The 15,506-nt window shown below is 32.6% G+C and overlaps 2 protein-coding genes across 11 annotated transcripts in view; one reads left to right on the top strand and one right to left on the bottom strand.

The window, feature by feature from the left end:
- The window catches only part of zgc:110716, a 154,818-nt gene that overhangs the window by 8,359 nt on the left and 130,953 nt on the right, over nt 1-15,506 (bottom strand). For all 5 annotated transcript variants that reach the window (XR_015503456.1, XR_015503457.1, XM_087275070.1 and 2 more), the window contains 6 exon segments: nt 13,374-13,527; nt 11,511-11,670; nt 9,120-9,159; nt 5,670-5,824; nt 3,711-3,864; nt 3,329-3,486 (listed from right to left, as the gene is read on the bottom strand). Coding sequence is in view for 3 of the 5 variants with exons in the window: in XM_087275070.1 (XP_087131196.1) it covers nt 3,329-3,486; nt 3,711-3,864; nt 5,670-5,824; nt 9,120-9,159; nt 11,511-11,670; nt 13,374-13,527 (821 nt within the window). In the remaining 2 variants the exon portion in view is untranslated.
- Nucleotides 1-15,506, top strand: part of fam13c (family with sequence similarity 13 member C) — a 168,475-nt gene that overhangs the window by 147,666 nt on the left and 5,303 nt on the right. For 2 of the 6 annotated variants that reach the window (XR_015503243.1, XR_015503240.1), the window contains 2 exons: nt 3,292-3,478; nt 3,744-3,963. The exons of 2 other annotated variants lie outside the window; for them this stretch is intronic. The gene's annotated coding sequence lies outside the window, so the exon portion shown is untranslated. Of the gene's footprint in view, nt 1-3,291; nt 3,479-3,743; nt 3,964-13,378; nt 14,946-15,506 lie in introns of those variants that run through there. 2 more of the 6 variants (XR_015503242.1, XR_015503245.1) reach the window with 2 other exon arrangements.

The following is a 15,506-nucleotide window of genomic DNA, read 5'->3' as shown; positions in this document are numbered from 1 at the left end:
TTGTTTAGCCATCCCGTGAATTTTTTTTTTTTTTTTTTTCTCAAATATTTACCAAATGACATTAAACAGAGCAAGGCATTTATCATAGTATTTCACAAATGTTTTCTTCCGGGAAAAAGCCTTTATTTGTTTTATTTCAGTTAAAATAAAAGCAGTTTTTAATTTATATAAAAATATATATTATTAGTTTCCTTAAGCAAGATTTTTTTTCAATAGTCTACAGAACAAACCATCATTATACAAGGATTTGCTTAATTAACCTAACTTGCCTAATCAACCTAGTTAAACCTTTAACCCAGGGATGTCAGACTCGATTTCTGGGGGGCCGCAGCCCTGCGCAGTTTAGTTCCAACCCTAATTAAACACACCTGATCAAACTAATTGGGTCCTTCAGGCTTGTTGGAAATCTACAGGTAAAGCTGCGGTCACACTAAAGTTTGATAATGCGAAATTCTGTCGTGCGGCACTGCGAAAAGGGGCGGGAATAAATAAGATTATTAGGCATTAAAAAAGCGACCGATTGCTCCATGTTTTACATTTCTGTCCAGAGATTGGCCTTCTTTGTCCTCGATTGGCCTCACGCAGTCAAGTGATGCGATTTCGCAGATCAGAGTTCACCTAGCTTGAACTTTGCACCGCAGCAACCTGCAAAATTTGACTGCGTTTCCAGGTCTAACACATTCGCGTGCCTTTGAATGGAAGTTTATGGGAGGAAAAGCCCAGTGTGACTGCAGCTTAAGTGTGTTGGAGCAGTGTTGGAACTAAACTGTGCAGGGCTGCGGCCCTCCAGGAATTGTGTATGACATTCCTGCTTTAACCCTTGTGCACTGTTCAAATTTACTAACTTTTATGTTAGGGATAAAAACATTCACTAAATTGAACTGCTGTAAAAATGCATCAGATTAATTTTTTTTCTATTTTTTTTTCTTGCATAAATTTGTTAATCAACCTCTGTCCTGATCAAAACTATGTCTCAACATCAAAAGGCACACGGTGCATAAATACAGTCTTTATTTTTGTTTACTCCATGTAGTTCTGAGAGCTGAGATGCGCATTTTGATATTTTCAGATGCATCAAGGTAAGTGCACAAAGGTCACTCAAACTTCAATTTGCTGTAATATTCCATATAACTGAATTAAAAATAAAAATAAAAATTATGCTGTTTTAGTTTTTTTGCACAGGCTCATCTAAAGGGTTAATGGTGCCCAACCAATGACCAACAGTGAAATTTATAAATTATAGCTCTTCCCAACAGGGAAAACCACCAACAATCAAAAATGCATGATTATACTGTATGGTGTCATGGTTTTGTAATAAAAAAATGTGGTTATAATAATGGGGCAAAAGCAGCCACCAACAGTAAATAAGAAAAAAAATGTATGCTGCACAAAAACTGCATCAAAGGCGGTGTTGTTACCAATTTTTCACATGTGCAAGACTGTGATAAAAGTTTAAAAATTCCCATCCACATCTACTTTTTATATTGTAAATAAGTAATTTGTGTTATTTTTTTCACCACATCAGTGACATCATTTATGAATTTGGCAATTAAAGAGTTAAAATCATGTAATTTTCTAAACACCTATGATTTATGAAAAAAAAAGAAATGTAAAAAATAATTCTAATGCATTTTTACAGCAGTTTAATTCAGTGGATGTTTTCATCCCTTACATAAAATAAGGGTAGTAAATTTGCCATGAGTGTATCACTTTTTTTTTCAAAGCTTTTAAATAAAATGTGTCAAAATATTGTAAGATTTGTCAACAAAAATAATTCTGCTTGCTGAAACAGAAAAATGTATGGCCAAATTAAACTTAAAATCATCCCACAGTGCGTGAAAACATCCCCAACAGCACACAGGATTAAATAGCACTTAAAGCTGAATACTAGCGTCTTGAATAATATCTAGTAAAATATTATGTGCTGTCATCATGGCATACAAAGAAAGACAAGATAAAAATAATCAGTTATTAATGACTTATTAAAACTATTATGTTAAGAAATGTGTTAAAATCTTTTTCTGACTTCTGCTGTATGTGCACTGACCACTGCGCCGCTGCTTTATTTCTTTCAGTGTGAAGAAACATTTTCTAGATAAAAGCCAGAACCAAATGTCGGAGCCCACAATATTATCACTGGCGTCTAGAAATGCAGCACTCGGAATATTGTGAATGCTGTGATTCGCAGAACTATCTATTGGCTATTCTGAGGGTTTCGGTTGTGTGCTGGAAGTTGCGTCATTGTAACCTCAGGCCAGTTTCACAGTGAATGCACAAGTAAGACAGAGCTGTCAAACTGACACTTGCGGCTCTGCACAGAAAACAAAGCCATTTCTGGGCTTCTACCTGAAGCATTCCTTTTAATTAAAGTCATAGATTGTAAAATTAGAATTGGTCATTCAGAATCATTGCATGGTTGTAATGAAATACAGCATAAATGTATGCAGATTAGGGCTGCACAATATATTGTTTCAGCATTGATATCCGCAATCGTAGGATATAAAATGTTGAGTCTTAATCATAGTTGACCAGGAGCCACAGAACTCCTACAGAATTTGTAGTCACTGATAAGTTTAACTATAATAGAATGAAGAATTTACATGTGTTTTAAGGCATTTTCAATAGTTTTAAACATCTGGCTACAAAAATGATGATGTTTGGAGGTGAAATATGTTTTTCTTTCTTCGAATTTTTGACTTGTTTTAGTTTAAATCTACATTTTAAAGTGAAAATAAGTTTATTTTACTTAGCCCACTGGCAGATAATTTATCTTGCGAGACATACAGAACCATCTAGATTTTTACACTCTGTTGTAGTTTGTGAAAAGCTCACAACTGAGAAATTCATGTGACTTTATTCTCCATATGAGAGATGTCTTTAAGCTGCCATCACCAAATAAGCCTTTTACATAAAATATTAAATACATTTCAGTAGTTCAGTACTTTCTTCTTGTGCCATTTCATTGTTATTACACAGAACTCGTCAGATTTATTTTGTTTTGTTTTATGTTTGGATTGTTTGGATTTTTACCAAAATCTGGAACAATTTCATGTCAACAGCTCCTTTAGAAATATTATTCCCAGGAAAAAAACATGACGTGTTATGTACTTGTTTTCCTTGCTGTACATATGATATACACATGCAAAATAAACATTTACGAAGTGCTTTTTGACATGTTTTCTGCAGTCATGAAGCTTAAACAGCCTGAGAGTTGAAATGCATGAGACATTAAAGCAAGCTCCCGGTGACAGAAATAATCTAAAACTCATTTTGCTCTCTCATATCAAACAGCATCAGTAATAGAGTAGATCCCATCGGCTGTCTGTACCTCCTGCTGCTGGAAGACGTCAGTATATTTCCCCAGGCCGAGTTTACTGAAGAGCTCCGGCAGATCAGATCCTTTGAAAGACGTGTTGAGGTTGCAGCCATTCGTTCCCGTCACCGATGAGATGCAGTCCATGTAGTTGCTGCTGCTTAGGTAGTGCTCTAATCCAACATACACAACACACAAATGATCTGTGTATTTCAGTATACCAAATGGTACACTTAAATAAAGGGAGCTTTTGAAATATTTAAATCTCCTTAAATCACTAACTTACTCATATTTAATATTTGTATTTAATCACATGTAATTAAAGTATATATGTCTTGCGTTATTAGAAAGCAAATGTAAAAACAAACCGATCAGTCTTACTGGCGCAAGAGCTCACCTGTTTTGTTCTGCTTTCTTTTGGGGCTGATAGGGGAGGGAAAGTCGCTGTGTGTTGGGAGCCCGCTCCCATTCCTTTCCCTCCAGTTATCCGAATCACTGCCGCTCGCCACCCCCTCTCTACTGCTGGAGCGGGACAGTGCGAGAGGAGACCCCTAAGAAAACACAACCATATTATTCATCATACTGTACTTGTACATTCCACACTGTGCTGTATGATTTATATTAAAAACTGATGTTGTTTTTCTACTATATTATATTGTGCTATGAAAACTATGTAATGAGATGACAATAATAATAATAATAATTATTATTATTATTATTATTTATGATTTATTATTATTAAATATCATTATCAAGAACAATAATATTTTATGACTATTATTATTGTTATTATCGTTTTTGTTATTAACACTTATTAATATAATAGTAATCATATTTTCATCATAAAATAATACAAATTTCTAAATATTAATTTTGTTATTTCTTTAATTGTATTAATATTAATATATATTTAAAAAAATTATATATATATATATATATATATATATATATATATATATATATATATATATATATATATATATATATATATATATATATATATATATATATATATCATACTAATCGTATTGTTTTCTGAATAATATTGCTGTTATTACTATTTTATTGTTGTTGTTGTTGTTGTTGTTGTTGTTGTTGTTGTTATTGTTATTATTATTATTATTAATATTATTAACAACAACAACAACAACAACAATGTTTTATGAATAATATAATTGTCATTTTTATTATTTATTATTATTATTATTATTATTGTTCATCATTCTTAATATTAATAATAATAATAATAACAATAAAATAATGTATGAATAATATTTTGATGTTAATATTAATAATAATAACAATAATATTAATAATAATAATAATAATAATAATAATAATAATAATAATCATAATTATTATTATTATTATTAACAAACATAATAAATGTTTCATGGATAATATTCTTGTGATAATAATAATAATAATTATTAACAACAACAATAATGATGTTTTATGATTATTATTAAGTTTTTAGAATTTTTATTAATAATATCATGTTTAATTATTAACATTAAGATTATGATGATGATGCTTTATTATTATTATTATTAGTAGTAGTAGTAGTATTATTGATAATAATAATAATAATAATAACAGCAATGCTTTATGAATAATGTCATTGTTATTATCATCATTAATTGTATTATATTTATTATTAATATTCGTTATTATTTTTGTTATGAATCATCATCATGATATAATGTTTTGTGAATAATATGAATTTTGATGGATGAATTATGAATGAATTTTGTTGTTATTATACAATGTTTTATAAATATATTAATAATAATAATAATAATAATAATAATAATAATAATAATAATAATAATGATAATAATAATAATAATTATTATTATTAATAATACTAATAATATTAATAATAATAATAATATAATAATAATAATAATAATTGAAATATATAAATAATAATAGTCATCATAATCATGTTAGTAATGCTTTATGAATAATATTAATGTTATTATTTTATTTATTTATTTATTTATTTATTTATTTATTTATTTATTTATTTATGTATTTATTTATTTATTGTTATGGACCAAAAATGACAATTGATTGATCTGTCTAAAAAAGACTTGAAAAGAATTGTGTTGTTCTGCCTCTTGTGCCCAGTATAGCTGGAAACTACAGCTAATACAGGTACATTTCTGGATTTTTGCAAAGCATTTTTTTTTGTGTGTGTGTGTGTGCCTGGGTAGAGTAATACTCATATAGGCATTTCTAAAAGTAATCAACATCAGTGAGAGCAACATGTACTGTACACACCTAATGCACTGAATGAGCTACAGTCATCAATTCAGGAGAGTCATGTGATCTGCTCATCTGTTGAGTTTACCTCGTATGTAGTTGACATGGTGGGTTTATAAGACACGTGGTTGGCCCTGCGCAGCTCCTTAATTGTTTCTGCAGGCATAGACTTTGAGAAGCCCAGACCGCTCCATGTGTTAGTCGGGGTTCGGACCTCTGTCACCACTGGCTTCTTTAACATGGCTGTGCAGACAAACACAGAACACTGTGCATATAAACAACCTAAAAGATGTCAAGTGCAGGTCACTGCCTGTGCTGTCACTTTATTTTGAATCATACATCTGAATAACGTGAGAATTTAAAATCTATATTGAAAATCAAAGTATTTAAAATATAAATAATTCAACAATCATATATACTGTATAGTAATATGTGAGCACTGAATACAAAATCAGTCATAAGTCATGTAGATTTTCAGAAAAATTTAATTCATACATCACCTCAAAGCTGAAAATCTATTCTTTAATTTACGTATAGTTTTTAGGATTGGACAATATTAGATGCAATTATTGGTCACACTCTACAATAAGATTTCATTAGTTAATGTATTTACTAACATGACCCAATTATGAACAATAATTGTGCAGCATTTATTAATCATAATCAACATTTACTAATGCATTATTACCATATTCAAATTCATGCTTGTTAACATTAGTTAATGCACCATAAACTAACAAACAATTGTATTTTCATTAACTAATTTTAACTGACATGAACAAACACTGTAATGTACTGTTCATTGTTTGTTTGTATTAGTAAATGCCTAGCCAACATTAACTAATACATCTTATTGTATAGTGTTAATTAATTGAAAATCAGGAACCCGAGGGTTCAAATCAAACAAAATATTGAGAATATTGACTTGAAAGTTGTCCAAATTAAGCTCTTATGAGTACATATCACTAATTAATATAGAAAGGCAAATTATCATATGCATTTGTTTAGATGGCAGAACATGCCTTTTTCATCAAGAAGGCCCCATAAACAGCTCTGGACTCTCTTCTCTGGCTCTACAATTTTGTAATGTAATGTAATGTGTATTTTTATATAGCGCATTTATTGTGTACGGCCATACACTGAAAACGTTTCACAATCTCCACACCACCACCAGTGTGCAGCATCCACTTGGATGATTCGACGGCACCCACAGGACAACGGCGCCAGTGCGCTCACCAGCTATTGGTGGAGTGGAAAGACAGTGATAGAGCCAATTCAGTGGATGGGGAAGATTGGGTGGCCATAATCGTAAGGGCCGATAGAGGGACTTTGGCCAGGAAACCGGGGTTACACCCCTGCTCTTTCACGAGAAGTGCCATGGGATTTTTAATGACCACAGATAGTCAGCATCTCGGTCTAACGTCTCATCCACAGGTTTAGTGCCCCCTGCTGGCCTCACTAACACCACTTCCAACAGCAATCTAGTTTTCCCAAGTGGTCTCCCATCCAGGTACTGACCAGGCTCAGCCCTGCTTAGCTTCAGTGAGTATCTGGTCTTGGGCTGCAGGGTGATATGGCACCCTGATATGGCATTTTATTTTACATTAAAACTGGGTACTATTAATTAATTCATATCGTATGCTTTTATCAATTCATGTTTTAGCATTTTATACAGTTATTTGTAACTACAGGGTGTCCACGGGGTCTTAAAGTAAGTAAAATTTATAAATTAATTTAGAGAAATTTAAGGCTCTTAAAGTGTTAAAGTCTTAAATGGTAATTTAGAAGGGGCTAAACTCGGTATCAGTATGCTAACCTTCAGCTGAATTTAATCATTTAATAGTGGGTTGCAATCAGTATTTAGTAAATATACTGCAAGTTAAAATGTCGGCAATGTTACTAGTTGAAACCTGCTGTAGTGATGAGATCTTAATTTATCCAAAGAGTCTTAAAAAATGTCTTGAAAGGTATTCAATTTCAATCTCTGATTCCTTTACAAACCCTGGACTAGTTCATTTGTAACCATAGTGAATTATTGTCATTACAATATTTCAATTTCAAGTATTTGGGAATTACCTTTGATTTAACATCAACACTTAATTGCTCCATATTGTAATACAATACAATCACATAATAGCAATGCTCTCCCACAATTTTAGATAGTGTAACTGCCCTTTTTTCTGTTTTTGGAATAAGATTGCAGAAGGATGGTTTGACCAGAAATTGTTTTTCAACGTACAAATAACGCTTTTGTAGTTCTGTCATTTAGCAGAACTACAGTTCAAACCGCTCAATCATTTATTAAGTTTAGATTTATTTAATGTAGGACATTTACTAAATATCTTAATAGAAAGAAAATGAAAATAAATAGTTTTAGCACATTTAATGTATTGTTTAGCTTTTTTTCCAATAATATTCATGATGCACAAGACTAGGGACTAAGCCTTTTTATTGTCTAGGGTCAAAATATGATAATTTGTATTATCATGAAAATATATAAATACAGAGGGGTAATGTATAAAGAGAATATTTTTGTGTGTATGTAGAAACATTAAGGAGAATAATTCATGAAAATCCTTTTTAACATCATCCCATCATTAAATGACACCACCATTATGGTTATTTTATTTAGAAAATGTTTTAATTAATATTTTTATTTGTTGTAAGTTGTGAATAAAAATCAGTGATATTAATTTCACTTAATATTAATTTCTCATAGTAAATGATATTACTGATAACTGATATTGTGTTGTCTAAAACCGAATATAAAACTGTTTACTAAATTAAATTAATAAACTTTTTTCACATTAACATTTTTAATTATTTGGATATATTATATTATATTATATTATATTATATTATATTATATTATATTATATTATATTATATTATATTAATTTATATTATTATATTAGATTTTATTTTATATATTTTTACATTATATTATATCATATTAGATTTTATTATATTGTATTATGTTATAATATATTATTATATTATGTTATTTTATATTTTATATTTTATTTATATATTTTAACATTTTTGTGTGATGTACAACCCACAGATTACAATTAGTTGATCAAGAATCTGACACAGAATTCCCCAGCTTTGTGTTAAATCTGCCAAAACCATGCATTTTACAATAAAACAGTGTGCCACATTTCAGCATCGTTCCAACATAAATCATTAAAAATGACCAGTTTACAGTTTGAGAATAAGAAATGCGTGGTACATTCCTCATTCTCAGGCCCATAGTTTACAGTGCAAACGCTGGACAGCAGACGCGAGGTGTGGAGAAGCTTTATGAGGCAGAGTATTTTTACCGTAAATGTGCAACAGCACTTTAATGACACCCCGAATCGCTGCCAGACATTGAAGACACAGTAGATCTGCTTTGTTCATTGCTGGCGCTCTAGACTAAACAGAACGGTTTCCAATTCCCCCAAACCTCCCACCAGATGAACTGTTTTTAACAATATAGATGGGTGGGAGACTCGGTATATAGATTTAACTGTGCTTTGATTGGTCGATCACATACCTTTGGTCGCCAATAACTTCTTTTGCTCGTAGTCGAATGCCTGCGGAGGTAAAAACAGAGAAAGCAAAGCATGTTTAAGGCTGTTTGGAAAGGATATATATGAGTTATGTCCCTCGTTTCTCCTGTCAACTTGGTTTATAAAATGAGAAAGGCAAATGGTAAACATTGCCTCATTCTGTCAAAAGCATTTATCGGACTGTGGTGAACAGAAGAGTGCTGACTTTCGGTCGTTTCAGAAACATGGTATTGTCTTGAGAAGCAGGGCATAAGATCAAGACACAGGCGGCACATACAGCACCGGTCAGGAGTTTGGAAAAATAAAGGCTTTTTTATATTTATGAAAGGCACCTTATGGTCACAAAGTGTGCATTTCATTACAATTTTGTGAAGCAGAAACATTGAGTATGTCTACATGGACACCAATTCGCCGATTTTAATATGATTAAGTCAATATTCTGATTAAGGGTTTACCATGTAAACAGCAGTGTTGGGTAAGTTACTTTTAAAGTAATAATTACAAATTACTGACTAATGGAAAATTGTAATTTTATGTAATGCAGAAACACTTTGACATTCTTACTTTGTACGTGTAATCACAGGGGGAAAGCCCTGCCTATTAGTGAGTTTCTCTCCCTCAATAGCATATGACAGTCTTGTTTTTTAATCTGCCACTATGCTGACACATAGGCATTTGAAGCTTCGCTCTCTTTTGAAAAGCGTACAATCTCGATTGAATTCAAATCGACGATCACCGAAATGGCACAATTATGATTACACACAATTACACACTTGGACTTGCTGATACACACTTTGTCTCCTTTAGGGTACAAATCATTAACTAAGGCTTTAAGTGCAAATGATGAATTTGCTGTTAATGACTGCTTGCTAATAATTTAATAGTTGGTAAATTTGTAGGGATGCACTGATACTATTTTTTTGGAACCAATCTGATACCAAAATATTAGATCGAACACAGATCCAATCCCGTTAATTCATCTTCAATATTGTGCGAGTTAGTTTTCTATGGCATTAAACAGAAGAGAAAATCTAGGGAGTACGCATACACTTCACACTCTTTTGATTTTCCTGGCAAAAACATCTCGAGTTTAAGGTCAGGGAAGATCTCATGTTTCATTACAAACTGTTCACACATTTACAATAAAAAAGCGATAAATCCATTAAAATTCTTACCATTTGAAGCAGCCCTGCTGTGCATAATAGACTTTAAGAAATCTGACTTGGTCCAAACTTTTGACCTGTGCTGTGTTGTTCCCTATGAGGATTTTGACTGCTCAGTTCATTCGATAATTGTTTTGGGAGTTCAGGGAAACACTGAGACTCTTGTAAATGACATTATGAGCTGCACTGTTAGACTTTGTCACAATTTTACTGTAATTTACTGCAGAAATGCCCTGTAAAATACCACACATTCTTTACAGTTCACTACAGTAATATGTGAATAATGATTGTTGGTCTTTTTAAAACCGTTACAGTAACTTACTGTGCTAAATATTAGGAATTTTCAGTATTTTACTGTAATTAAAATAATCAAGTACTGCTACTGTAGTTGAAGACAAATTAATGAAAAAAAAATTATTACATCTTGTATCACAAAATATAAATAAAATAGATTGATGAATGAAAATTACTTTAGTAAACCATCTAAAATTGATCTAAACAATGAATAATAAAAATAACATTCTACACAATCTCGTCACTTGTTTGTAATTTATTAAATTCAATTGTAAATACTAAAATGCAAAATGTAAATAAATTACAGTAAAAGTACAGTCAATTTTTATCCTGTAAAATTAATGTGGTAAAGTGCATTTTACCCCAAAAAGAAGTTGCGGTAAGGCTATTTTTGTCACAGTCTGGTGTCTTCGGTGTGTTATGTTATGTGATGTCCCATGTGTAGTGTTTCCATGTGCTTGTGTGTCATGTGATTCCCCATGTGTCGTGCTCCATGTGCTTTCTGTTTGCATCATGTGATTCCTTTGTTCTGTTTTCCCGCCGTGTGTTAATGTCAGTGTGTCCACCTGTGTCTCACCCCTATTCGTATTCAGTTCATTGTAACTTGTCTATTTATACTCCAGTGTTCTGTTCAGTCCGGTATTGCATTGTCAACATCTCCATGTCCTACCAGAGTTGAATGGTCCTGTTTCTGTAGTAAGTGCGTTTTTTGTAAATAAATAAGTTTTGTTTTTTTGATAACCTCAGTCTCAAACGTCTGTGGTGCGAGACCTTGTGACAATTTTACTGTAAAATGAAATTGCGGTAGGACCCTGCTAGTGTAATACACATTTACAAGTAATTGCTGTACATTGCTGGCAACAATGCTGCCAGTAAGTTACTGCAAAAATACAATAAAAAGTCTAAGAGTGTGGTCACCTGCATATTAGAAAAGGAGGACTGTGGAGGCAGGCGGATTCGCTCCGAGTTGTGCTGTTGAGCGGCTCGTTCAGCGGCTCTCTCACTGCCTGGAGCACGTTTATCAGCCACCGGACTCTCTGAAGCACTCGAGTCGGAGTCTGACAACAGACACTCTGAACTAGATGAAGAAATAAATAAAAAAGATAGTAAGATAATGTGCTGTAAAGAACAATGTGCCTTTAAAGTACGTTTAAATTGGAACGTATTTAGATGTAATATAAATCCAAATCAAACAGGGGTAGTTCCTGTGTGATATAGAAATAATACACAGAAACAAAGACTATAAATGCCACAGTGAATGTTCATTCATTCATTCATTTTCTTGTCGGCTTAGTCCCTTTTATTAATCTGGGGTCGCCACAGTGGAATGAACCGCCAAATTATTCAGCAAGTTTTTTACGCAGCGGATGCCCTTCTCTGGGAAACATCCACACACATTTACACATTCATACACTACGGACAATTTAGCTTACCCGATTTATCTGTACCACATGTCTTTGGACTGTGGGGGAAACCGGAGCACCCGGAGGAAACCCACACGAAGGCAGGGAGAACATGCAAACTCCACACAGAAACGCCAACTGAGCCGAGGTTCGAACCAGCGACCTTCTTGCTTTAAGGCAAACGTGCTACCCACTGCGCCACCGCCTCAGTGAAAATTAAGCTTAAAATCAACCGTAATAAACGCATATCACTGTGCCAATTCTGGGGCAGAAGTATATTACACAAGCACACGCATATAGCGGGTCAAGTAAATATTGAGCATGTCAGGATTTTTCCTGGTAAATAAAATTCTTAAGGAGCTGTTGACACTTCAAACAAATAAAGCAAAAAAAAATAAAAAATATTCAGAAAAAAATTGTAATGCATAAAATGACACAAGGTAAAAGGAATGAACTACTGAAACATATTTAATACTTGTCAATGTGGTAATGTCATTAGCCCTTGAACATATCCTGCTTGTTATCATATAATAACTGTTACAAAAGGCAATTCAGTTCTATTTTCACGTTTAATCAGCTGTCATAACCTTATTTAACAATATGTGAACCTTGTTGGATTTTCGGAAGCTATGGAAATTAAAAATGTAAAACAGGAAATACATTAGGAACATTGCTATTGTTTACATTCCTCAAAATGGTCTATATAATAATATAATAAAATACTCTTTCTCATAATGACAGCTTCTGAGCTTCTCTTATATGAAGAATCAAGCTGCATACATTGTATAGGTGTGATTTTTATTTTTTGTTGGTTTGTTTGTTTGTTTGTTTGTTTTTTGTCCCCAAGACTTCAACATAGTAAATTTTTGACTAGACCTCTGTACAGAAATTTTAAATATGGAGCAATTTCTTTTTTAACATCTAATCAACTCTTTTAATACCACCCCTTTTCGAGCGCCATGAGACAAAATTTTGCATGTTCAAACTCTAGTGTGACTGCGGCTTGAAGCTGTTAATGTTTACACTGAGAGATTTAAGCTGCTGTCTGGTCTTTCCATGTGTGTTTACACCTTCCTTCCTTCATGTGTTCAATACTTTTCGCCCGTGTTATTGAACTTTATAATACATAACTTAAATTCTAAACTAATTTTAGTTTTCTTTATATGTATGGATTATTTTGATTGTTAACAACATCTGGTGAAAAATTCAAGTCAACAGCACCGTTATAAATACTGTATGTTTTCTGAAAAAAAAAAAAAAAAAAAAAAAACTGTATCTAGCTTATACACACAAACATTGATGTTATCTTCTATTAGATGTAATTTCACCCCAAAATGAAAATTGTAATTGTGAATATTGATTGATGGTGTATTCATACTGTAGCAGGGAGTTCTTGGTGCCCTGTAGCAGCTCCAGAGCTTGCCTCTTCCCTGATGTCGTCTTACAGGACGCCAACATCTGCTTCAATTCATTGCTGTTTCCAGAGTGAGAAGGGCTTCGGGGCATGCCTACCTCCACGAATGTATCTGATCCTGAAACGCACACACACTCATTGATGTTATTCTTTCCTCAAGAACGTTTTAGTTAAGTAGCTGGAGATTGTATTCCTGCAGCACTCACAATTAGAGAACCTAACACGCCATCACTGCTTTTAAGAAATAACAAGATTGAACTGACTTCGCCTCATCTGAAAGCAAAAACACTCCGACTTCATGTATTCTAGGCCAAATCAAGCACATTTAACAATGCCGGAGCACGGAAAACCTTCCACAAATGCTCTGTTCATAGAGCAGGAAGCAATAATATACCCATCTGAAACAGAGTTTATGTTCATTCATAATTAGACTGACTAAAGTCAATAAATTTTACGCTTTCAATCCAGAGAAGGTCACGAAGTTGTTTCAAGCGCTAATCAAATGGTTGATATAATTTCAGAAGTGAATGTCACTGGTTGCATTAGGGCGGAATAAAGGAGAGTGTAATATGTCTTTCTATTAATGTGGCCTTGGGAAGTGGCATGCATGAATGTTGATTCACATGGCATAAGCTGCAGTTAAAATAAAGCTCGCTGGCATTTACCAGATAAAATTACTCAATTCTGACATAAGTCAGGAGGAATCAATCTTGAAGAGTAGGCCATCATACTTGACTGGCTGTAAAAAAGGAAAGTAAAAAACTTACATGGGTTTCTGTGTTCATAGAAGTCAATTTAGTAAAATGAATATTCTGTATTATATTCGTTATATTATATTCTGCAATATGTTTTCATTCATATTATATATTGTTCATATTATATATTCCTTTAGCTTAGTCCCTTTTTTATCAGTGTTGAAAAATTGGTTGAAAAATCTGAGTTATTTTACCAAATATTGATTTCTTAAATCTTTTGAAGTTAAAGCATTGACATTGTGCTGTTAGAAACTCAATATGAACATCGATATAAAAACACACATCACTTTTTTTTTTTTTTTAATGCAAAAAAAAATTGTTCTAAATCGCAACATTTTTATTTCATGGAAGGAACATCATCAGTAGTTTACAGAATAAAACACACATTCAGTTTTACTCAACACAAAAATTAAATCCAGAAAAACAGAGAAATTTTAAACAGTCTTTTCATATTTTGTGTCTGTTTTTGTCTATTTAATGAATTAGAAGTGGGCCAAAAAGATTTCAACTTGTTTTTTTTGTTTGTTTTTTTCGGCCAAATTTTCAATATAAAATCATAATGTTTTTTTGGCTGTCTGAAGAATTCACATGTGAAGCGATGTCAGTATTGGACACTACAGAATGGTGTGATTTCCTCTGATGATTATTAAATATTTTAATATTATTCATTTTCATACAAAATAATAACCTACATTGCCAAATGATTGAGAATAGAGCTTTCTTGTGATATATGACTTGAATGTTTTGTGAAACATAAATAAATATAAAATGCACATTCATCGAAAAAACTTGTCTTGTCTAGTGTGTCTAGTTTAGTGCTTTTGTCTAGTTTTGTCTAGCTTTTTTTTTTTAAATACAGAACTCTTTTGTCTTGAATATATATTCAAACTTATAAAATGTGGTATTTTTTTGTAAAGACTGGCCTCTAAGTTTTAAAATGTGACACTATATGGGCTGATAACCTTTAAGGAAGCATTCATAGTCAAAGTGTAAACATTTATAAAGTAGTTTTGTCCCTTATACCAAGTCTGTCGAGTTTAAGTTGTGTAAAATGCAAATTGTGAACGAAATTTGTTTTATTTCATTCATTCATTTTCTTTTCGGCTTAGTCCCTATATTAAATTGGGGTCGCCACAGCGGAATTATCCAGTATATGTTTTACGCAGCGGATGCCCTTCCAGCCACAACCCATCACTAGGAAACCTATACACACTCATTCACACACATGCATACACTATGGACAATTTAGCCCGATTTACCTGTACCACAGGTCTTTGGACTGTGGGGGAAACCGAAGTACCCGGAGGAAACCGATGTAAACGCAAGGAGAACATGCAAACTC

This window comes from Danio rerio, chromosome 12 (assembly GCF_052040795.2).
Source record: "Danio rerio strain M-AB ecotype USA chromosome 12, GRCz13ab, whole genome shotgun sequence".
NCBI classification, from domain to species: domain Eukaryota; kingdom Metazoa; phylum Chordata; class Actinopteri; order Cypriniformes; family Danionidae; genus Danio; species Danio rerio.
Note: the sequence above shows the minus strand (reverse complement) of the source record. Positions and strands in the feature narration are given on the sequence as shown.